The 22,798-nt window shown below is 38.8% G+C and overlaps 1 protein-coding gene across 6 annotated transcripts in view; it reads right to left on the bottom strand.

Annotated features, from left to right (window-relative positions):
* LOC124882660 (myelin regulatory factor-like protein) overlaps window positions 1-22,798 on the bottom strand; it is a 33,944-nt gene that overhangs the window by 5,168 nt on the left and 5,978 nt on the right. The window contains exons 1-17 of one of the 6 annotated variants that reach the window (XM_047389119.1): window positions 20,181-20,504; window positions 16,999-17,143; window positions 15,737-15,815; window positions 15,198-15,259; window positions 14,283-14,721; window positions 9,888-10,097; window positions 9,610-9,805; window positions 9,381-9,457; window positions 5,747-5,857; window positions 5,583-5,673; window positions 5,299-5,499; window positions 5,076-5,184; window positions 4,878-4,987; window positions 3,892-4,037; window positions 1,534-1,695; window positions 1,361-1,432; window positions 1,132-1,178 (exon numbers count right to left, since the gene is read on the bottom strand). In XM_047389119.1, the coding sequence (XP_047245075.1) occupies window positions 1,132-1,178; window positions 1,361-1,432; window positions 1,534-1,695; window positions 3,892-4,037; window positions 4,878-4,987; window positions 5,076-5,184; window positions 5,299-5,499; window positions 5,583-5,673; window positions 5,747-5,857; window positions 9,381-9,457; window positions 9,610-9,805; window positions 9,888-10,097; window positions 14,283-14,721; window positions 15,198-15,259; window positions 15,737-15,815; window positions 16,999-17,083 (2,197 nt within the window). In that variant the 5' untranslated portion in view covers window positions 17,084-17,143; window positions 20,181-20,504. Of the gene's footprint in view, window positions 1-1,131; window positions 1,179-1,360; window positions 1,433-1,533; window positions 1,699-3,891; window positions 4,038-4,877; window positions 4,988-5,075; window positions 5,185-5,298; window positions 5,500-5,582; window positions 5,674-5,746; window positions 5,858-9,380; window positions 9,458-9,609; window positions 9,806-9,887; window positions 10,098-14,282; window positions 14,722-15,197; window positions 15,260-15,736; window positions 15,816-16,998; window positions 17,144-18,497; window positions 18,524-20,180; window positions 20,505-22,798 lie in introns of those variants that run through there. The other 5 variants (XM_047389113.1, XM_047389116.1, XM_047389117.1 and 2 more) reach the window with 5 other exon arrangements.

Genomic DNA, 22,798 nt, shown 5'->3' with positions numbered 1-22,798 from the left:
ACAATAAAAAGGAGAGACTAGGCAAATATGGCCTCCATGGGAGAAATCCTAGGTCAGAACCGCTGCTGACCCAAAAGAACACAAAAACCTGCCTCCCATTTACCAAAAACATCTTTATGATCCACAAGACTGCAGACTACTGAACTCTTGACGATAATACTGCACTGACCACATTTGTGACACTTTATTAGCTTATTGTTTTTTTTTTTTTTATTGCACACTGTGAGTACTTTTTGTTTTTATAGCGAGTGGAACGGTTCTTCTTATCTTGAGCTTTTCATTGCATTGTTAACTTTGTGTTTACCTGCATATGACATATAAACCGATAATAAACCGAAGATAAACAAAAGGAAAAATATTCTGTGGACTGAAGAGACAGACCTTTTGAAAGGAAAGAGTCTGGTTAAAACTAACAATATATCTCACAAACATTATTATACAGTTAAACATGGTGGTGGTAGTGTGATGGTCCGGGGTTTGCTTTGCTGCTTCCGGACCTGTATCTCTTGATGTAATTGGAACCATGAGTTCTGCTCTGCAGCCAAATAATGAAGAATGATCAACCATAAGCTCAAGAGCACTTTGGTTAGGCACCAGGGTAATGATTAGCACACCAGCAAGTTTATCTGCATCAAAAAATAAAGGTTTTGGAATGGCCTAGTCAAATTCTAGATTTAAATCCCATTGAGTTACTGTGGGAAGACATTAAACAGGCAGTTCATGCTCGAAACCCGTCCAATGTGACTGATCTGAGATCAATTCTGCAAAGAAGAGTGGACAGAAATCTTTCCAGTGATGACCAAAGACTCATCACCAGTCATTGCAAATAGCTGATGATTGTTGTTGTCACCGAGGGAGGCACAACCAGTTATTAGGGCCAATTACCTTTATATATATGAACAAGTTGGTTTGGCTAAACCTTTTCCCTTAATAAGTTAAGTCATCATTGCCAAACTAGTTTTGGTATTTATTCAGGTTATCATTCAATGTCAAATGCATGTTTTAATGCGATTGTAGTGGGGTCTAAAGCTGAAACAAAGGAAACCAGAGGCAAATAAACCTGTTTGACAGAAGCAATTAAAAATCAACAAGCTGATTTGGATCTCCAGATTGATTAAGCGAGCACAGTACCTGCAGTAGTTGAAGCCCCTGTTGGCACAGGTGATTCACTGCTGTTGCTACCAGAAAAAAGAATAAATTCATTATGCACTGCTCATGTCATGGCAACCACATAACAAACATATCGATATGGAAATTTTATGTTTAGACTTCCCTAATGAAGCAGGAAGATGAGAATTATCAAGAGTTAATTACCAGTTTGTGCATCTAAATGGTCAAAACAACAGTGTTAGATATTTACCTGTGACCAAGATGGTTGCCCATGTCTCCTTCCTTCAAATTTGCCAGGTAGAGAGCTGAAATGGAGATTATACTAAACCCAAACAGACGTAAAACAAAGAAATCAACTTTAATTTGTTTTTCTGGTATTTTAATTTTAGATGGAATGGCAGGTAGGAATATAACTTTCCTCACCAGACAGCCATAGTGACCAGGAAGGTAAAGACGCTGGCCAGGAAGATCTTATTCTGCAGAAGGTGGATGAATTTCTGACACTGGTTCTTCTTTTGAGCCTTTGCAGTCTTACACGGCTCTGGGTTCGGTGTTGCTGACGCGCTGTTGTGAACCTGAGCTTTACTGCTGGAGACACAGTAGAACTTCACCTTAGTATAATATCCCGGAAAGACTAGGTAATACTTTCATCAATGCACTAACAAATGTTAAAAACCTTGGTAACTCATTGATTGATTGACCTATGCCAAATATACAAACATGTTTGTTGAACTCAATATTAGGGTAAATCAAAATAATTTAAGTTGTTTTTTTTATACAGACATGTCAGCCTACTGAAAAGGATGTCCATGTGTTGCACACCATATGCATTTAGCATGGTGTGGATTCCTTTGACCTTCTTCTACATGTTTGCTCTAAATGGGAATTCCCTCTTCCTGTCAATCGATTCTCCCAGCTTGGTTGTAGATCTCTGCAGCTCCTCCAGAGCTACCATGGTCCTCTTGGCTGCTTCTCTGATTAATGCTCTCCTTGCCCAGCCTGACACTTTATGTGGACGTCCATGTCTTGGTAGGTCTGCAGGTGGTCCATCCTCTCTCCATGTTCAGATGATGGCTCGAACGGAGCACTGGGAGATGCTCAAAGCTTGGAATATTGCTCTAACCCTGCATTAAAATTCTCCACAATGTTCTCGCTGCTGTGCTCCACGGTCTTCATGATGCAGGTTGTTTCCTAACTGGGAACAATACAGGAAGGCGGAGGATTGACTGGATCAATGAAACTAGGTAAACTGCTTCATGTGACTGTGGCAAGTTATTTAGCATTCAGATGAGTAATGGTGAAGTCTGCTGGAGCTCCAGTTATAGATAGGGTTATCTACTGATACGCAACTGGTGGATCTGTCCCCAGACATATAGATTATGGTATGTGTTTAGGATAAGAAAACATCTAAATTATCAGTATAAGTACGGTGACAAGGTGAAAACATTTTTCAATTGCCTCGTGACTGTCCTTGACCTACAGTGCCTGAGCACTACAGCAACCTGACACAGCACAGCCTTGCACATCGACTACTATTCCAATTAGGAATGAGTGAGAGAAAGCATGGTAAAGCAGGTCCTGATAAATGTTGAAGAAGCGTTAGTCTCTTTTAGATGGAAGGTATTCATGTTGGTTGAAGCACCTTATTCCTGGAGGAGCCTTCAGAACACCACCTGTCCTTGAACCTGTGCTGCAGTTTCTTTGTTGCCTTCGTTATGCAATAAAATCATTTTATTAGTTTTTCTATGGTGCTGCATAGTTGCAAGGAATCTGTTTCTTGACTTAGAACAATAATGAAGCTGATATGGTGTTCCAAACCTGTTTCCTCACAAGAAACTTTGAAACTAATGACTTTAGACATGCTTTAATCTACTTTTTATGTGAATGAATACCAACAACAACTTTCTTTTTTGTTTAAACAAAAATATGACAATTTAAGGGATAACATCAGCATTTTAAGAATTGTTACCTGGGACTAAGGTTGAGAAACCTTTTGTTATTCTTCTGTTTTACATGTCACATTTTTTAAGTAAGATGACAGGAAATAGGGTGGAGAAAGCGGAGGAAGGAAATGCAGTAAAAGTCAAGGGGCCAGGATTTGATCCTATGACAGCCTGCGTTGAGGACTAAGGGTGGCGCATGGGTCGGGTGCTTAACCCCATGTGCCACCAGTCTGACCTTTCACCTATTTGAACTGTTTTTCTCCTGGTCTCTTCAAGATGTCCAGGCCAGACATTTAGATCAAACCAAACTAACCTCTTATTTCACTGAAATGGGTGAAGGAACCTCCAAAACGTCAGCGTCTTTATTGCCCCGACCTTTGCTATGCTCAAAAAATGTATCTGAATGTCTGTTACTGAGTGGAGAGCTGAGTCCAGAAAAATCTAGAAAGAAAGAATCAGCGAACCTTTCAAAAAGCCTTGCTCAACCTGCTTTTGTTACAGAAGTTTTCTATGCTTATCTAATTTTGTGGTACGTTTCGGCAAGGTTTGTTTTAGTCTGTTTTTCTCTGTGCCTTGAACATATGTTCAGTGTCCTTTAGTAGCTTTCTTAATGAAAAATCCTTTTTGTGTCCATCCTGGTTCGGAGGCCACAGTGAGGAACGACCAAAACATCCAACAACTTGAGCCAGAACCAAGTTTTTTAAATTTATTTAATTAAATTAAATTAATTAATTTATTTTTAAATACAAACTTTGAATATATATCTTACTTTTTAAACTTAGGATGCTTTTCTTTCTCGAACTACAGATGCATAGATAAGATAAATAAAGGTGAGTACCTAGTGGAGCGCAGGCTACCCGTCAGGCTCTTCAACTTTGCTAGTCGGCGGTTCCAAACTTCCAGCTCTTGAATACGAGTCTCCAGGTTGTCCGTAAGCTTTGACAACTGTTGTACAGCTCCTACGTTCTCCATGAAGATCTGCTCCTGCAATTGGTAGAAAGTGATGCTAAGAAACTTACGGTGTGGTTCTTTTTAGTGAAAGCCTGTGAAATGTTAGATTGTTAAGTACCGTGTTGTGAAAAAGTATTTGGCCCATTATAAGCACACTCAGGTTATGCATCTAAACAAATTTACGGTTCTGTAGTGGCCAAGCCAAAGTCTGGATGTAAAATCTGATTGAGATGTTGAACCATGAGTGTCCCTCCAATCTAGCAGAATTCTGCAATAAATAGTGAACCAAAATTCAAATACTTTTTTATAGGATTGCTAGTCGATTGCCATTGTAAAATTGCATTTTTATGAATTTTTCGGTGGTTTAATATCACCTTTGTGGAAGTACCTTGAATACAAGCCAGGTAGAACCAGAGAATGCTCTGTCATCCAGCTATACAGATGTGAGGAATTGAATGGATCCCATAATATTGCTTACATGGACAAGAAAGACCCCACACTTGTATAAGGAACAATCAACAGAACGAACAAATGACCCAATCATTTTTGGTCTTCATTTATTCTAGATGAAACTATCATCATTGCATCATTGCACCCTACTGCCTTCTGACCAATGACTCTGTTCATTTTTGTAACGGTCCCAGTTGGTACAAATAATGAAACACACTTTCGTATCTTTTCGTGGCCTTTTAGAAGGCACATTGTCCCTCAGTATTGGAGAAGGCTTATGATTCATGTATTCCAGTAGCCCCTTTTTCTTTAGTAGGATTTGGTCCAAATATGTGGTGGATACCTTGTTAATTTCCTTTGTCATTATAAGTTGTTAAGCATTGCACATTTTAATACAGAAACAAAACAAATAGATAAAAATACCCTGTCAACCATGAGGAAATTTTGTATTGTTTCTCCATCTGAGCAGGTGATGTCGCCGACCTCCATGACTGCCGATGGAAGCAGCTCCTTCACCTCCTGAGCTATTACTCCTGAGATATCAAAAGATTTGAATAAAAAATGAAACGCTGAACACTTTAGAAACCACAATATACCAGTTCCAGCAGTGAATAGCAGCACCTGTCTGATGGGTATGATCAATTCCCATGGTGGAGGCAAACTCTGGCTTGTAATCGAACTCAATTATCCTCATCTGATTGATTCTCTTAAGCAGTTGCTCAGAGTCGACCTAACAGAAGACGTAAAAATGTTTTACAGTTTAAAAGAATCCAGAAATTGAGTGGAAATTGAGCAGCAAATTTTAAATTGAAATACCTGGACAATACAACTTGTTTTATCCTACCTCCTGTATGTTTTCCTTGGCCCGGCAGTCAGACGGTTGCATGATGGCACCCATCACCTTAGCATTACCGCATACTACCAGGGCTTCATCAGGGGAGTCTGTGTTGATGCCAACTCGACCGTGACAGACCGCAGCTTCCGGCACTGACCCATGGTGCCACAAGTTGTCACTGTCGGTCTCAAACTGGCCTGGATTAGACGCCTTAAAATGGACGACAACAGTTTAATTCAATAGTTTGATTGATTAATTGATTTTAATTGATGGTTTAAAGCCGGTGATTTTACCCTAACAATAATTCTCTCTGAAACCAGAGCAGCAAGAAGAAAAGTCTCGTCTTTGACGGCAGCACAAAGGCCGACCACCATCTGAAAATACCTGCACACAAGCACACAGTGAGCATGCATTTCCACCATTGTTCATTCTTTACTGTCTGTACTCACTCTCATACCTCTGTTCAGGGTTGGGTCTGCCTTTCTTCCTCATGTTGTTGGCTGTTGTCTCGCTGAAGTGCAGTCGGCCAAGAGTTACTTTGGTTATTTTGCCACCATGCAAACTGACCCTGGATGATGACAGATCATTATTTTTAATATATCACTTTAGGGTTTTCTGCTATTAATCCTACTGAAATTGTAACTAAAAGGTAAAAATAGTGGAAGCTTTATGAGACATAAAGCAGCTATACACACTTTGACCCATTGTTAGCTTAGTTAGCTTGCTAGCAGCTATGACGTTTTAGTTCAAATCAAGTAATAATTTGAAAATGGGTGTTCATGTGTTGATCAATTTTAATTTAAAACTGTATTTTAAACAATAAATGTATTTTTTAAACTAGTTTTGTGAAAACTAGTTCAGCTAGCTGAGATGCTTTAGCTAGCTAGCAAACTATAGCAACTAAAATGATTTTCTCATTTTCTGAGTTTGGAAAAATATAATTTGATGCTTTATTCTGCTGAGAAATGTCCAGCAATGTGTGCCAGTTTTGGGTGGGCTCACTGCCATATTTATTGCATTTCTGGTTGGAAAGTATTCTTGATGCTAAAAACTGAAACTCTCATGGTATCTAGGCGACAGGGCTACATATAGACTTATCGCTGAGTATTATTTAAATTAGGTCTAAACACAGCCTCAATGCTGAAATCACGTTTTCACTTTTTGCCCACAAACAAAATGTAAATTTGATTCATATATTTGGTTACAGAAGGTACAAAAATGTTGCTCAAATGTGTATTGTTTTAACAAATCAGAAATAAATGCCATATCTAACCTCAAACTTTGATAAGATAATATTGTATTTTCAAATGTTAAGAATGCAGTTACTCTACAATTATATTAGATCTATGTTGCAACATTTCTGTTTTGCTTTCCCTTTAAAGCTTAGAAACAGACCTCATGACCCACTACATGTAGATTCTGGCAAAATGCCAGCCTCTTTGCCCACTCTTGGGAAATATAGTATTCGATTTAAACTATTTGCTTATCTGTATCAAACCTACACGTACAATATCATTGTAATCTATGCACTGCAACATTTAGCTTTTGGACATTTCATACTTGAAGATTTTACTTTAGAAGTAAAAATAATCCTTTAAATTTCTGAAAAGGGGGACCAATGGTTTTAGAGATATTTCAAATCTCTTTAGTAGATCTATCTGGTTTTTGTTTCTCATAATTTGTGTTGGGCAAGAATAAAGAGTATTCTACAGTGAATCTACTTGTATTTGTCTTACATAGCAGGCAGACTTTACACTGCTTGCTTTAACAATCTTGGCTAAACTTTCCTTAACACCCTGTTTTATGACTATTTTTAGTCTTTATCAACACATTACTGCTTTGCTAAGCCCATATTGCCATATATTTTCCACAGCTGACTGTATATACTAGAACACATTAAAAGTACTACAAATGGAAAAATGTATAACTAAAAACATTGAATGTGAACTGTGACCTACAAAACTGTCTTTCTTAAGGTCACATAAAATGGCCTTGAAGAACCATAGATTTAGTCAAACAAAGCTCTTGACCTGGTGACAATGTATGGCAAAACATTGTTCAGGTGGTTTATATGAAGGCCAGATATATGGACACAGAATTGTTTTCTCATCACATCATGGAGAGAAGCTCAGCTTAATCATGTAAGTCTCTTTAAGTTGTGTTCCCCAGCACATTGGCAACAACTATCAAAGTTGGGACCGCCCAGATATCAGACACCTTTTGCGAGAAAGATCAGCACCATTGTCACCCATTCTTGAAGGGATGCTACAATTATTAAACAGCTATTTCACCAAGACTCAGTCGAGAGCCAAGCTAAGAGACAGCTGCCAAAACTGTACATTCAGAGACCAAGAGTTGAAATAGCAAGAAATCGGACCTTAAGTAAGGAGTTCTTTTCTTTCTTCTGTGGCAGCTGACTGTTGCTGACAAAAAGTTAGCTAATCACCAAGGGCAGTGCATAGAGAACTGCATAGACATCAAAGTTTATTATTATAATTGAAAAGCAGGACATAAGAAAATGTTCTTTTGGGCTTCTGAAAAACTGACAACCTACCTGGTAATTCTTAGGGTGTTACACTAGAATTAGTGTTCTTTTGATTTATTCTGTTAGGTGTTTTCATTTGTTTCATACAGTTTGTTTTGTTTTATTTAAATGAGTTAGGGGGGTTTTTATTTTTAAATCGGTCAGCTGCTTTCATCAATTTTAACTGAAGTATCAAATTTTGCTTGGATTTCTAATACATTTGCAATCCTGAGGAAATATACAGAAGCCTTCCTGTGCTTTCATCTGGTGTAACATACAGTTAGTTTAGAAATAAGGACATCATACAAAAGCCTGAGGGTTTTCTAACATATCTGTAAATATCTGTATTTAATAACAATTTCAACAACACCAAGAAATATATGTCACACACATGAACAATAATAAATGAAGGACATACATTTTAAATTTTCTTGTAAAATATAATGTAAAAATAACATTTTTGGTGAGGAATAAATTACAAAATCCCCACATTTATTCCCACTGAAAATGGTTAAAATTATACACAGGTGTATCCCGTGGACATAAATTTAACATAATTCAACTTATAGGTCTGTTGAGACATTTGAAGAAGTCTTAATAGAATTTCGGTACTGAAAACAGTCTGCCAGTGAAGGACATTTCAAACATCAGCCAACATGGTTTAGCTGTTAAAGCACGTTCACCCTGAAAGCAGACCGCAAGATGCTAAAAGAAGTCTCCAAAAACGCTGATATGTCATCACAGGACCTGCAGCAGGCTCTTGGTACTGTTGATGTGAATGTTTATGTCTATCCAATCAGAAAGAGACTGAACAAGTTTAACTTTCATGGGACGTGTGCAAGGAGGAATCCATTGCTCTCTAAGGAAAACACATAAAGGCCAGACTGAAGGTTGCCAGACAGAACGTAAGCAAAAAACCAGGACTTGTGGTTTAATAATGTTCTTTAGGCAGTTGAGTCAAAATTAAACAATGTGGACACCAAAATGAGGACATGTTTGGGATGAACCAAATGCATCATTCCAGGAAAAGAACCTCAATTCTACCGTGTATCAGAGGGTGGTTGAAGAATTAGAGCAGAAGCAGAACTGGACCCAGAAGCAGGACAATGACCCAATAAATACCAGTAAGTCCATCAAAGACTGGCTGATAACTAAGAAATGGAAAGTCCTGGGTCGACTTTAAAGCCCAGATCTCACAATTGAAAGTGAGGAGTGGGACACACTTTCCCAGGATTAATGTCAGGGACGGTAGATGGCTACAAGAAGCATTGCCCTGAAGTTATTCCAGCCAAAGGGAGTAACACTAACTGTTAGGGATTAGGGTGTCCTAACCATTTCCTCAGTTAGAAACATATCTTTTGTTTGAGTAAAAGTTAGATTTGGTGTACATGTAGTTAAATCATTTTCATTTTAAGGGATAAATAAAAACAGATAAAACATTGGGTTGTCGTAATTTAAGTCCATGAAAAGCAAATATTTACTCTTCAGATTGTTTATCAGATTTTGAAGTTATGAGACTGTTTGACCTGTGAAGAATAATCCAGTGTAATGTAGTTGTAACCCATACCTGACAGGGTGAAAAGGCTTCTTGCTGCGGTCGGGTTGAGACTGCTCTATGGTCACCTCATGGCTGGGTGTTTCAAGCTACAAAAAAGACAGTTTTGATAGAACTCGTATTAGTGTTTCTGAGGTCCAATCCATCCAAGAGGAAGCTAAGTTAGGTTCAGAGTAATAATAGGAGACATCATGTTTTCCATTTTTAAACAGAATATTTGGGAATTCGTATCGCTGCGAACCTTAATCCCAAACACTTTTATCTGGAAATGGCCAATTTTCTGCAGTCCGCTGGGCGTTCTGACATAATGTGGCTCTGCAGCCACACCAATGTGAACTGTGACCTGAAAGTGGTTCTTCTTCTGGCACACAAAGGCCTCATCAGCTGTAGAGTAGTTAAAGCCTTTATCTGTATCAATGTGGTAGCCAGGAGGCTCCCTAAAACAGACAAAATAATGGTGTGTTACAATTCCCAACTCATCATGATTAAACTCTCTGATTCAGAGGAATCTCTGCTTACAATGTTTGGTAGCTAGTGTTGCATAAAGTGCTCCAATGTTCTCGCCTGTAGTGTTCCCATCTAAGCAACTGGGAGGAACCCAGACTCGGTCCACTTAGAGTGCTCCCCGTCCCAGTGTTACGAGTCCCATCATCTTCACAACATGCAGCATCAACTGCTGCAAACGACCCCTCAGAGTCAGATCTCTTTCTCCTTTTACTGTCCTGGGTACTGACAAAAAATAAGATATTAAAATATTTTCAAGATTTACATTCAAACCATGATTTATTGTTTACCACTGATCCAGTTCACAGAGAACAGATTCAAATTCAACCATCATTTACAAAGCACCTTTACATTTACATTAAAGTGCTGTGCAGACAAAATAAAAGTAAACCAAACAATAACATAAGAGAGAACTGATCAATAATTTGATAAGGTACGGAAAGTCAAGGTAAACTACGCAAAACCAATAAACAAATAAAATAGTTTGGCTGCACGGTGGCGCAGTTGGTAGCACTGTTGCCTTGCAGCAAGAAGGTCCTGGGTTCGATTCCTGGCCTGGGGTCTTTCTGCATGGAGTTTGCATGTTCTCCCCGTGCATGCGTGGGTTCTCACCGGGTACTCCGGCTTCCTCCCACAGTCCAAAGACATGCCTGTTAGGGTTAATTGGTCACTCTAAATTGACCTTAGGTGTATGAATGAGTGTGTGTGTGGTTGTTTGTGTGTTGCCCTGCGATGGACTGGCAACCTGTCCAGGGTGAACCCTGCTTCTCGCCCATAGACTGCTGGAGATAGGCACCAGCTCCCCTGTGACCCACTATGGAATAAGTGGTAGAAAATGACTGACTGACTGTAAATCATCAAACCAATTAAAACTCTGCAACACTATAATAATCAACACATTTTTTAAAAGATATGTTTTCATTAGTTTTTTTTAATTACTGATATTGCTAGGCGGATCTTACTGAAACAAAAGTCTGGTCCATAGCTTTGGTGCAGCAGCAGGAAGACCCTGTCCCCTTTGGGGTTCAGCCACTTTTACTCACCTGTAAAAACTGTTGGTTTGTCGGTTTTAAGAGCTCTAATTATCATAAAGTCCAGTTTCCTTCACAGAATGTCATCACGTTCTGCAGAGGCTGCCTAAACTGAACCGTGGTAATGTCTAAAACAAAGAAGACACCAGGCCCTGAGGATTATAACTGGACAACATTGTCTTAGTCCAATTTTTAATCCAGGGTGTGACCTTCCTGATGGTAAATCATTTTCCCAGATCTCTCTCTCACCTGTGATGAGTCACTGTAATTCATTTTAGTTCCAACTAAAGACATATTGTTATAACACCGTGGTAGTTTTGGACCTATAAATAACTGTACTATTAAACAGTTGGATGCCGTTATATGCTGATGACATCCCACTTTACCTTCAACACCACTGAATGCCTTCATGGGATAAAATATGAAGGTTTTGTTCTGATAGGCACAAATGAATCATAAATCCTTTCATACAATACCTTTAACTCTCTTAAGAAGATACAGTTTACTTAGAGTGCCCTGCAGTTACTGGTACCTCTGGTAAAGATATGTTACAAGCCCTAAAATAATCTTTTATTAGTACACTCTTTTAGAACCCCTGTTGTTAATACTTTGTAGAACCATTGTTTTGCCAATAGGTCAGCACTGATTTTCCTACAACATTTCACAAGGTTGCAGCAGAGAGAGGAACCATTCATCAATGCTCAGTTTTTCTAGGTCGGAGTCCTGGGGCCTCACTTCTCTTTTGCTCAAGCAACAGGCTTTCTCTAGAATTCAAGTCGAGGAACTGAGACAACCATGTAAGAAAAGTAAATTTTGTGTTTGATGAACCATCCCTCTGTCCGATCGCATCGATTGTTATCCTGCTGAAAGACCAAATGACACCCCATTTTCAGTTTCTGGCAATATAGATCCTCCATCTTCTTTAAAAAGTGAGAAGATGGTGCTTTTCCACATGTTAGTCCTTTGTTCTAAGTCAGATCCAGACTCTGCCAAGTGAACATTTCCAGTTAGAGTCCCAGTAGGGTCCAGCAAAACCACACACATTAACAGTGAAATAAAAAACTATTCGCCTCTAACAGATTTCTTTTGGTTCAGTTTTTTCCTCAAATAAAACTGATTTTAATATGATGACAACCTGAGAATATACAAATGCTGTTTGCAAGTAATATTTCATTTATTAAGAGAAAAAGCTATGCAAAACCAACTTATGTGAAAATTATATTAAATCAAAGCAAATTTGCCTGGTCTAAAAGTGGTAAGTTAAGACTTAAAATCAAAAATGACAAGGTCCACAACAGTAAACTGCACAAAGATGGCAGAAAGCACGAACCGAAACTTCAAGAAAGCTTGAATTTTATTAAACTAATTTAATCAATTTTTCAGTTGTGATATTGCATTAATACTATGAATGTGTAAGAGAATAGTTGTAAATATGACAACATATTAGCATAATTACAGTGTACAGAGAGATGGAACCACGCATTTCAATCTAAAGTCTTGTTTGAAGAATTTTCTGTTTATCATAAGATAAAACGTTTGTTTTGTCCTTTAATAATTTCCCAGCAGAACTACACACAGAGATCAGGCAGATCAGAACCAGAGTTCAACTTGTTCTAAAGAAAACAACAATAATGTTATCGCAAGAATAAGAACCTGTACAATACATGTTGAAAGGTTCTGGTCTTTTATATAATTTGACCGATACCTCGGTGAGGAAAGCAAAAGACTAGAGACTAAAGGGTTTTGAGTTGGAGGCAAGCTGCTATTGGTCTTTTTTCTTCAGTGCACTACTCAGTCTGGGCTAAAACAGGTCTACATTTACACTTCTAATTAACGTTTTAAACAAGTTCCACAAGTTGAAAACATTTTAACTGAACTACATATTTCAACTAGACGTCTGTGAACGATTTAGATTCATTTTCTACTAAACATTACGCCCTTAAATACCACCTGTCTGACAACATGAAGTAGGCTAAAAGATCTTAACAAGCATCAACACATCAAGCCTTGATTTGAGGACGTTCTAGCAGAGATGAGGAACTAAGTCATTGACATTACGCTGGAAATGGCAAAGAAAAAAAAAGGGAGAAAACATAGAACAGTGGAGAACCTTCCTGGCCCTCCAAAATTACTCCAAAAGCTCATCAATGACTCATCCAGGAGGTCAAAGAAGAACCCAAGACAACATCTAAGCTCTGCAGGCCTCACAGCCTCAGACATGTGGGAACTATTCTGTGGACTGACGAGACAGAAGTGGAACTTTTTGGCACACGCGTATCGAGTTACATTTGCCGTAAAACTAACACAGCACTTCAGAAACAGACCATCATAGTGACAGTCAAACGTGGTGGTGGTAGTATGATGGTCTGGGGCTGCTTCTTTAGGACCTGGATGACTGCTGCAATTAATGGAACCAGAAATTCTGCTCTCTACCAGAAAGTCCTGCAGGAGAAGGTCCAGCCATCAGTTCAGGACCTTAAGCTCAAGCTCATTCTGATTACCCAGGAGCACAATCATCCAAAGCACACCAGCAAACCCTCCTCCGGGTGGCTCAGAAAAACCAAATGGGTGGCCTAGATGTCACACAACCAGTTTTAGGTCTAGGGGCCAATTATATTCTCACAATTTCATAGCTGTTTTCCCAGAACAGATTAAATGATCATTGGAAACTGCATTTTTTATACATTTAGGTTATCTTTGTCTTATATTAAAATGTATTAAATGATCTTAATCATTTAAATGTGACAAAAATGCAAAAACACAGAAATTTCTAAAAGAAAAAACATTTTTTCCAAGCACCATATCTTTATTTTAAAGGACTTCTTATACCTTTTTCACCACTGAATGAATAATCCATTCATCCATTGTCCATGCAGCGCGTATCCTTTCGAGGTTGCAAGATGGATGTTGCCTATCTCCAGTAATCATTGGGGGAGAGACACAGTCCACCCTGGACAGGTTGCCAGTCCATCACTCACAGGACAAACAACCATGCACACACTCACTCATACCTTAGGACAATTAGAGTAACAGTCATGTTTCTGGACTGTGTGAGATAGCCGGAGTACCCGGAGAGAACCCACGCATGCACGGGGAGAACATGCAAACTCCATGTAGAAAGACCCCAGGGCGGGAAGGCAACAGCACTACCAACTGTGCAGCCCTATAAATAAAGTCAAATTAAACTGTATTTTTTAAATAGGTTCAGTGTTAAATTTTAATAGTAAATGCAAGTATGAATTAACTGTAAGACTTTTCACACATCTTCACCAGGGGTGCCAATAACTGTGGAGGAGGTTCAAATGTTTGTGTTGTCTCAATATTTCTTCATGATAGACCTTCACACACAATCATGTCCAAATACCAAAGGTTTGCTTACCAGGTGTGTACAGTGGGCACTGAGCTGATCACATGGTATGAAGATGACACAGGGAGATGCTGGACCATACCTGGGTCGGTCATGGGGGAAATGTAGGTACTGGATGGAGGTAAGGATGGAGAAGGAGGTGTGGGTGGAGTGTAACCTTGCAAAGCGCTTCCTGAATTTAAGTAGTGTTCAGGTGGGTTGTTAGAGGCTAGAACATGTGGCTCAGGTGGAGTCCTAGATTTTATGTAAGTGTCTGTGAGGCCCAAACCACACAGCTGGTTGTGGGTCATAAAGTCAGAGCCTCCATCTTTTAACCGACAGGAAGGGGGTCGAATGAGTCGGTCAGGGTTGGGCGCAGAGGAGACTTGATCCTTAAAATGACAGGACGTGGGGAGGTTTGCTCTAGACGCCTCTGGACGCGTGGACCAACCGGATTGTTCGTGTCCGAGGTCTGCCAATGGGGAAAAAATAATCCCTCAGACTCAAACAAACAAATTATAAATGTAAATATTTCCTCCATTCTCATACTTCTACTGGAACAAAAACACTGTACTATATATTTATCATGAATCACGTTGGATCACTATCAGTTACTCTCAACATGCATGTAGATGTAGGTATATCACCTGCTACCAACTAAGCCTGACAAGCATAGACAATAGGTCTGTATTTCTGTTAAAAATGTATTACGGTCAAAACAAAAACTACAGTAATGTTTAGTATAATGTATCCTGATGTATTATGCATGTACATATGTTTAAGTTTTTACTCAAAATGCATAAAATTAACACTGTATGTAGACATCTACAGCAGACATGGCAACTTAAAGTGTATCTGTAGGAGTAAGCGTAGCTACATTGGTAACAATAGGGAATGAAATCTGGCTTTAATCAATTTAATAACAGACTGGGACCAGTTAAAAACTACCTGGTATCTGTGGAGGAGAACAGGCCTCCGAGCTCGAATCAGGAGGAGACTCAGGAAGCATGCTGGAAAAAACCCCACAAACAACCTGATGTTAGTGATCATCGTTTCTGGTTGAGCATTCGTCCTGAATGGAGATGTCTCTGTCAGTAACCTTTACTTATCTGATAACTCACTAGGTCAGTGCTGACTTTATGGATGTTATATAACAGAGTATGTGCTCAGATATGACAGAGATGCAGCGGGTTTCCCACATTAAAACTAAATCTCACTGTACTGCGACTACAACAGGCTGATTAAAGACAGAAGTGTGACTTAATGCAGTTCCCACTAACCAAGAATGCTGTAGGGCCACAGGTTTATAAATATATATATAAAAGGGTTTCTGGGCTTCCTCCAAATTTGTGATGAAAACACTCTCCGGTCTTGTTTTACAGTCAAACCTTTAAGTGTTTTATTGGTGCCTGAATCGTCACAATCACTCTGAGCCATCTCATTGAGTTTCTATGAATTATATTTGCTTCTCTGTCTAGGAGACTTACAAGTTGCTAGGGTCCATGTCATTACTGAGGTACTGCTCCAGGATGCTGGTATCTACAGCAACACTACTGAAATCCTGACCTGAAAGGACACACGGACAGGACAGCATGCTGGGTTTAAACACGACATAGATGATGAGGACAGACACACTTCCAGTGATACACAACTACAATAGGCTAAGATCAAAGTTGTCAGTTTTAATCAAAATATATCTTTTTTTTCTTCATTCCCCTGAAAAAAAAAAGGATCCATGCAACATCCTCTAAACTTCACTGAGAACTTCCTACCAAGAGTCTTAAACCTTTCAGGATCCTCAGATGCTCCTAATGTCTTCTAGGTTGTCTTCAAGCACAATTTCTTATAGTCATTTCATGGTTTATTTCTCTCTTAGGGAGGCAAGAATTATTTAAAAATACACTTAAAACCATTAGAAGAAATTAAAAGACCAATGAACACCTTCACTACCTTGCACGATCCACAAAACCAGAGGTATGATAATTTTAACTTCTACAAGAACCACACATCCTGGGCTACCTCTGAAATCTCTGCTGAATCATCTTTCAGAAGGAGATAAACAGGACAGAGATGGTTGCCACAACCTTTTTTGGTGACCAACATCAGCAGCATCTAAAGATCTGACACCTATTCCATCTGATCCCCAAACAGAAACTTATTTGGATGGGAAGCTTTGGTACTTAAAAGACTGGAGTCTTGCATGTTTGAGATGTTTGAATCAACCTGATTTTGAACTTAAAATAAAGTTCATTAAAATAACCTAAAAGGGTCTACCTGAACTTCTCAAAGTTCACTTAAATCTTTTTTTTAAATCCCTGGAAACCTTTGGAACAACCTTCTAAACTCTTCAACCATTTCAAACACTTCTTCAGCTTCTTTATAGATGTTTAAACCTTGTGAAGATAAAGTGAAACGTTTTGATATACTGGAGATACTCCATTTGTCAGACATATCTCCAAGAAACTTCTTCTTACCATTGCATTTGACTAAGGAAGGTAAAGAAACCTTCTAATTGCCTCAGATCTGCCTTAAATACAGCTTCAGTATATTTAAAAGGTAGTAAATCAAGGACTAGTTGTCACTCTATCTCTCAAAAGTACCAGAACGTTCTTTAAATAGCCCTGGACTCATTTTAGCCAACATACATAGGTGCAAATAACTTCTTTAGGGACCACTGGGACCGCATAAAGTGCCGGGATCAGCTTGGAAACCTTGTTTTGCAACTGTAAAGATCTGAGGAACATCTCACCGCTGAAGAACTGTTGCAGTGCCTCATTCTCTCCAAGAACCTGGAGCGGTGGCCCACTGGCTCCAGGCTCCATGCTGCCATACATGAGGCGCCGCTGTGCTGGTACGTGGAGGAATCAGGAGGATCTCCACCTGCAGCTATACTGCTGTTCATGAGATTGAGAATATTACAATGTATTAAATATACTTTAGACTAAATAAAATGAATAACTAGAGGAGGATCAAGGTCTGAGTACTACGCTCTATGCTTTGATGATCCAACACAGTTAGATAAAGATCCAAAGTTGAAGGTTAACCTTTCCTTCAAAATTATAAACAAAGTTCAGCTCATACAACTGGTATATATACGTTGTATTCTTATCTTGGTCTTACATAGTCATGTTACAACATTCACCCAATAACAACCCTTATATAATACACTCTATAGTAGGGCCCAGTGTGTTGGCTAGGACAGGGTTCTGCAACCTGTAGCCCCAGAACTGCAAGTGGACGTTCCTCCTAACACCTTTGGCCAAAACCAACTAACAACAAATGAAGGTTTTAGAGGTTTGGCAGTTTTTTCATGGAATAATTGCATTGAATTTCTAACAAAATGACATTATTTATTTTTAGATCTTTTTCTCTTAACAATAGGTTGGAGACTATTCTTATCAACATATATCAACAACCCATCCTCTTAATGTTTTTCTTTATTATACAACATGTTACATCTGCGGCTCTAAATTAGTTTAATTAAGCTGGACTGGAGGCGGAAATGGCGCTTTGGATTGGCTGCTCTGCGGTGCTCCCCACCACTAAACAATAATTACTTTTAAAACTCATAATGTATTAGCTAAATATATGACTAGAATTTAATACTTTTATCCATTTGTCCTTTAAAACATAGATTCATATCTCCAATAACTCATGTACTGTAGGACAGGGGGGTGGTGAGCACAAAAACTGTGGATGCTTTAGTTTACTGGTAACCTACACAGATCGGTAGGCAACTTGAGGTTAAGTGCAGGAGGAAGCTGGAATCAAACCCACAACCTTCTGATTGCAAGATGACTACTCTTTCTACTGAGCCACAGTCGCCTCAATTCAGAATAAGACCCTGAAACTGAATTTTTTTGACTGACATAGATTAAATTAAATTAAAAAACTGTTTTACTGACCCCCAGAAATGCTGTGGAGGAGTAAGTCCTTTTATATGTCTATTCTCACCCTTAATTACTGCAGGAAAGCTTGCAAACAAATGCAAGAAGGAATAAATGGACTTCAGCAGTGGGTATTTTTTACAGACGCATCAACTTTTAAAAATAAGCCGGTGCCAAGACCAATTGTTAGACGCAATACTAGGGAACGGTGGTTCTGGGACAGATACGACTTTCCCACCAAAAGGGTTCTAGTGCTGAAAGCCAAACTTGATCATTAGGTTTTTAAAATCTATGTTTTTAAGTTTTATGGCAAATTTTAACAAAGGGTATATAAACTTATATTTATACATCTCATTTTTACCGTTTCTTCCATAGTGGGTTGCGGGGAAGCTGGTGTCTATGTCCAGCAGTCTATGGGCGGGAGGCGGGGTACACCCTGGACAGGTCGCCAGTCAATCGCAGGGCAACACACTAATTCACACACCTAAGGGCAATTTAGAAAGACCAATTAACCTAACAGGTATGTCTTTGGACTGTGGGAGGAAGCTGGTGTACCTGGAGAGAACCCACACATACACAGGGAAAACATGCAAACTCCATGCAGAAAGACCCCCGGCTGTTAGTCAAACCGAGGACCTTCTTGCTGCTTCTTGCATCCAAACTAAGCAATTAGAGGCAAGCAGAATGCAGCACAGCAGTGATTGGGCAGCTGTTTATTAAATTAGGTGTACAAATAAAACTGTCAAGAAAAAGGTTTGACAAATTAACCAAGATTAATGATGCAGAGAACAAATGTAAGGAATAACTGCTAAATGATTGTGATGCTAGCACAGGTAGCTTTTTTTGTGTTAGCAGTTCCCCGTTAGCTTCAGATTATATAAAGTAAATTTGTTAAGATACCAGTTTCTATTCTGTGCGGCTCTAGATCCTCGTTGTTTCCCACTGATATACATCAAAAACAGGCTAGCTGAGTGACAAATACCAAAGCTAACAATCCTCAGAGCTGAATATGCTTTGCTAAACCCACGTTTAGTGTTTACTGAATGTCGCTGAAATCATAACTGAAAGTATTTTTGATTAATTTATTAATACATTGAACACTATGGAGACTTTTTATGATTTATTGTTTTATCAAAATGTTGTCATGGGTAAAAGACACCCGGATGCTTGTCTTTGATAATGATTTTAGGGGTAGGTTTGGTTCCTGAAGGTGTAAACCTTTAAGTCTTTGCCACGGTCTCCAAACATACACCAGTCCTAATTCTGACGCTGTCTCAAGCCAATAAATGTTTTTTTCTGTTGTCAAAACACTCTAGTTTTGGATTCTGGTGGCTTTCACCCCTTAAACTAAACCCTATCAATTTAATTCTTCTATTAGTATGTTTCTATTTTCAGCTGTGGACGTCACATCCTTCTCCTGTTCAAACAAAAACAGACCCCAGAACCTACTGAACACATCCCTCTACAGACTGCCAATGGACAGCTCAAATTGCCTCTTCTTCGTCATCACGGGTATTACATATATTGTCAACTTTTACATAACCTGCTGCGTTTACAGTTTGCTACAACCCTCTCATTGGCAGCAAACAGCTTGAACAGATCATAGAAACATTACATGTGACTAAATGTTATATTTGTGCAAATTAAATTGAACCCAACAGCACGATGCTAAAGAGAAATCACATAACAAACTTTACGCTTTAAAATTAGATGTTGCCTAAACTACAGGTGGAGTCCACATATGTCCACCATCGAACTACTCTTTAAATCCTATTTAATATAACTAGTTAGGTTGAGATTTGACTATAAATGTAAATTTCTTTAGGTCCTGGCATTGTCCTCTAACGTTAACATTAAGAGGACATGTATGCACACATGAATATTTATGACATAGTTAATGACATAATTAGCAGTTAAAAACCGAAGAATCGCTATCTGCTTTGTTTCAGCTGTAAGGCTTCACGGTTCCTCTAAAGCCTGATAAAACCATCCTGTTTAAACAGAAACCAGCTCAGATCAGCTCAACATGTTTGCTCAAACACACCTGTGTCCGTCTCCAAAATGGCTACCAGCCAGTCGCACAGCGACAACCTTTATCCGACCTGCTTGCCTTCAGGTACCATCCATGTGTGAGAGCGGATTCAGCTCCAGAGTTCAATTTCTTCGAATGTTCCCGATATCAAACTTCGTCTTGTGAGGTTCCAGCCGGCAGAATCACTTCCTTTAGCTATTTTTTAAATTCAGTTAGTGGTGCGTTTCTCTGGGTCGCCCGTGTCTGTCAGGTGGACTTTGAGCTTTAAACTAGAAAAGGTAAAAGGTGTTCACTCATCTGACGCAGTCATAAAACAGACAGTCATCCTCCTGGAAGCAAAAATTGACCTCCATTACGCTCTTCTTGTGTGCAAATCTATGACTGATTCTGCTTTTTAATTGAAAAGAAATATACAAAACCTGCAGCAAACATGTTTTTTCTTTTAAATTAACGATTATTATTTTCAAATCAATAAAGAAGAGTGAGGGTTTAGGAGAATTATGTAACAAAGATCGAATATTTAGCAAAAGTAATTTAAGGATACAAAGATTATGCTGAAATAATTTGAATTTGTCCACACCTCTTCAGTTGAAGCAATGAGAAATATCAAAGATAACACAGAGAGAACATTTAATCGGTACTGACTCTTTTACATAGAATATTTTATTTAACCTAAATGAGTTTATTTCTCCTGGCAAATAAAAACAACAACAAAAAGAGCCAACATCAGAGTCCATTTTTCATAAACATCTAAATCATAAAATGCCAATTATTAAATAAAGTGTTTCCCCCTCAACCTTCAATCTGTAATTTTAAAGCTCCTGTAACCATAGCTGCAATGCACATCCAGCTGCTGCACTCACCTCAATTAAAAGGATAGATGCAGCTGTAATGAATAATCCAATAAATACCAAGACCCCTTTGGGGCTAGGGCTGCAACTATCAATTATTTTGCTGATCGATTAATCTGTCAACAATTTTTCCGATTAATCGATTAATAATGGGATAGCAAACGGTGCTTAGCAGGAGATTTTCTACAGAATAAGAACCAGGTGAAGCTAAAGCTAGGAGTTCTCGATAGAGCATATTTACAAAGAAGGGTTTTCATCAATTTTAGCTTAGTTACTGCTCTGAGCGGGTTGTTCTTTTAGCAAATGGCATGTTTTATAGTCTGTATAGTCCAGTTAACGATTATTTGATTACTGAAATAGTTGAGGATTATTTCAATAATAGTTTAATCAGATTAATTGTTTCAGCCCTTCTTGGGGCCCTTGCATATAGGAATCAGTATATGCCCAGTCCCCGCTGGAGTAGTGCTCCCAAAGGGTGAAGCATACACCTCCAAACTTATAAATTATAATTCTACGATCGCTGCAGCCCGACTCACAGAGTAAAAATACACATGAACTCCACCAGGGGAGGCATCCCAAGAGAGCAGTGTTCTCCAAAGAACATCGTTTACTACCTGCTGTGCAATCAATTGCCCCTAGGGGATAATAAAGATTCTTGAACATGTAACAAACATCCCCCATATGCATCTTCTCATCCTACTGACAGTCCAGATGTATCCATCTAGACATGATGAAAACGCATTGCTGAAGTTCAACTTGAGCATCAGAATGGAGGAAGAAAAAAGATGTACTGGGCTTTTCATACCGAATCCTCTCTTGAGTTTACAGAGAATTGCCTTAAAAATAAAAAAATATCCAGTAAGCAGCAGCTGGTGATGGTGCTATCAGGATGTGTGGGATATTTGCCTGCGTGTTTGGGTCCTTTAACACTGACAGAATAAGTGAGACTCCACAGCCTCTCTGAGTATTGTTGCTGTCCATGTCGATCCACATATGACCACAGTGAGCCCATCTTCTGATGCCAACTTCCAGCAGGATCATGTTCCATGTCACAAAGCTCAGATCATCTCAAACTGGTTTTCTGACTATGACAATGAGTTAAATGAACTCCGATGTCCTCTGATGTAATCCAACAGAGCACCTGGATATTAAAGCAGTTTTGAAGGGGAGTACTAGCTAAATTTACCTGAAGGTGGCCGACGGACTGAAGCTGAGATTTTAAGATTCTGATGCATCATGCAGTCCCATCATCAGCCAGCATGAAGGACATTTACGAAGTCAAATTGCACTTTAATTTGAAAGGGTACAACAGTTTACAATGAAGTGTGAAAATACAGCAACACAGGCTGTGTTTTATTAAGTTTAATAAGATGTATGGGGAAAGTGTCATTATAATTTTGTCCAACTGTAATTCTATATCTGTCCAGTAGATGGGGATGTAGCACCATCTTGTTCAGCCAGTTCAGGCATTGACTTGATAAAAAAAGGTGACCTTAAGAATCCCAACTGGACAAAACTAGCTACAAATGTTAAATGATGACAGTGTTCTTAAAGAGTAAACTTTCAATTAGCCAGTCTGAACGAATAATAAATCTCTGGTAAGAAAAAAAAAAAGTTTATGGAGTCCTAAACATTAACACAGATAAAGCTACACCTAAGATCCATTTTGGTTCATTTACGATATAATGACTGCACCTCATCAACAACTAGATGAGTCAGAGCTCTGCGGTGTGTGCTGAATAATTGTGCAATTGTTTTAGAAATAATTCAGTGTGACTC

Source organism: Girardinichthys multiradiatus, chromosome 17 (assembly GCF_021462225.1).
Source record: "Girardinichthys multiradiatus isolate DD_20200921_A chromosome 17, DD_fGirMul_XY1, whole genome shotgun sequence".
Lineage (NCBI taxonomy): Eukaryota > Metazoa > Chordata > Actinopteri > Cyprinodontiformes > Goodeidae > Girardinichthys > Girardinichthys multiradiatus.
This window is presented reverse-complemented; position numbering and strand designations above follow the sequence as displayed.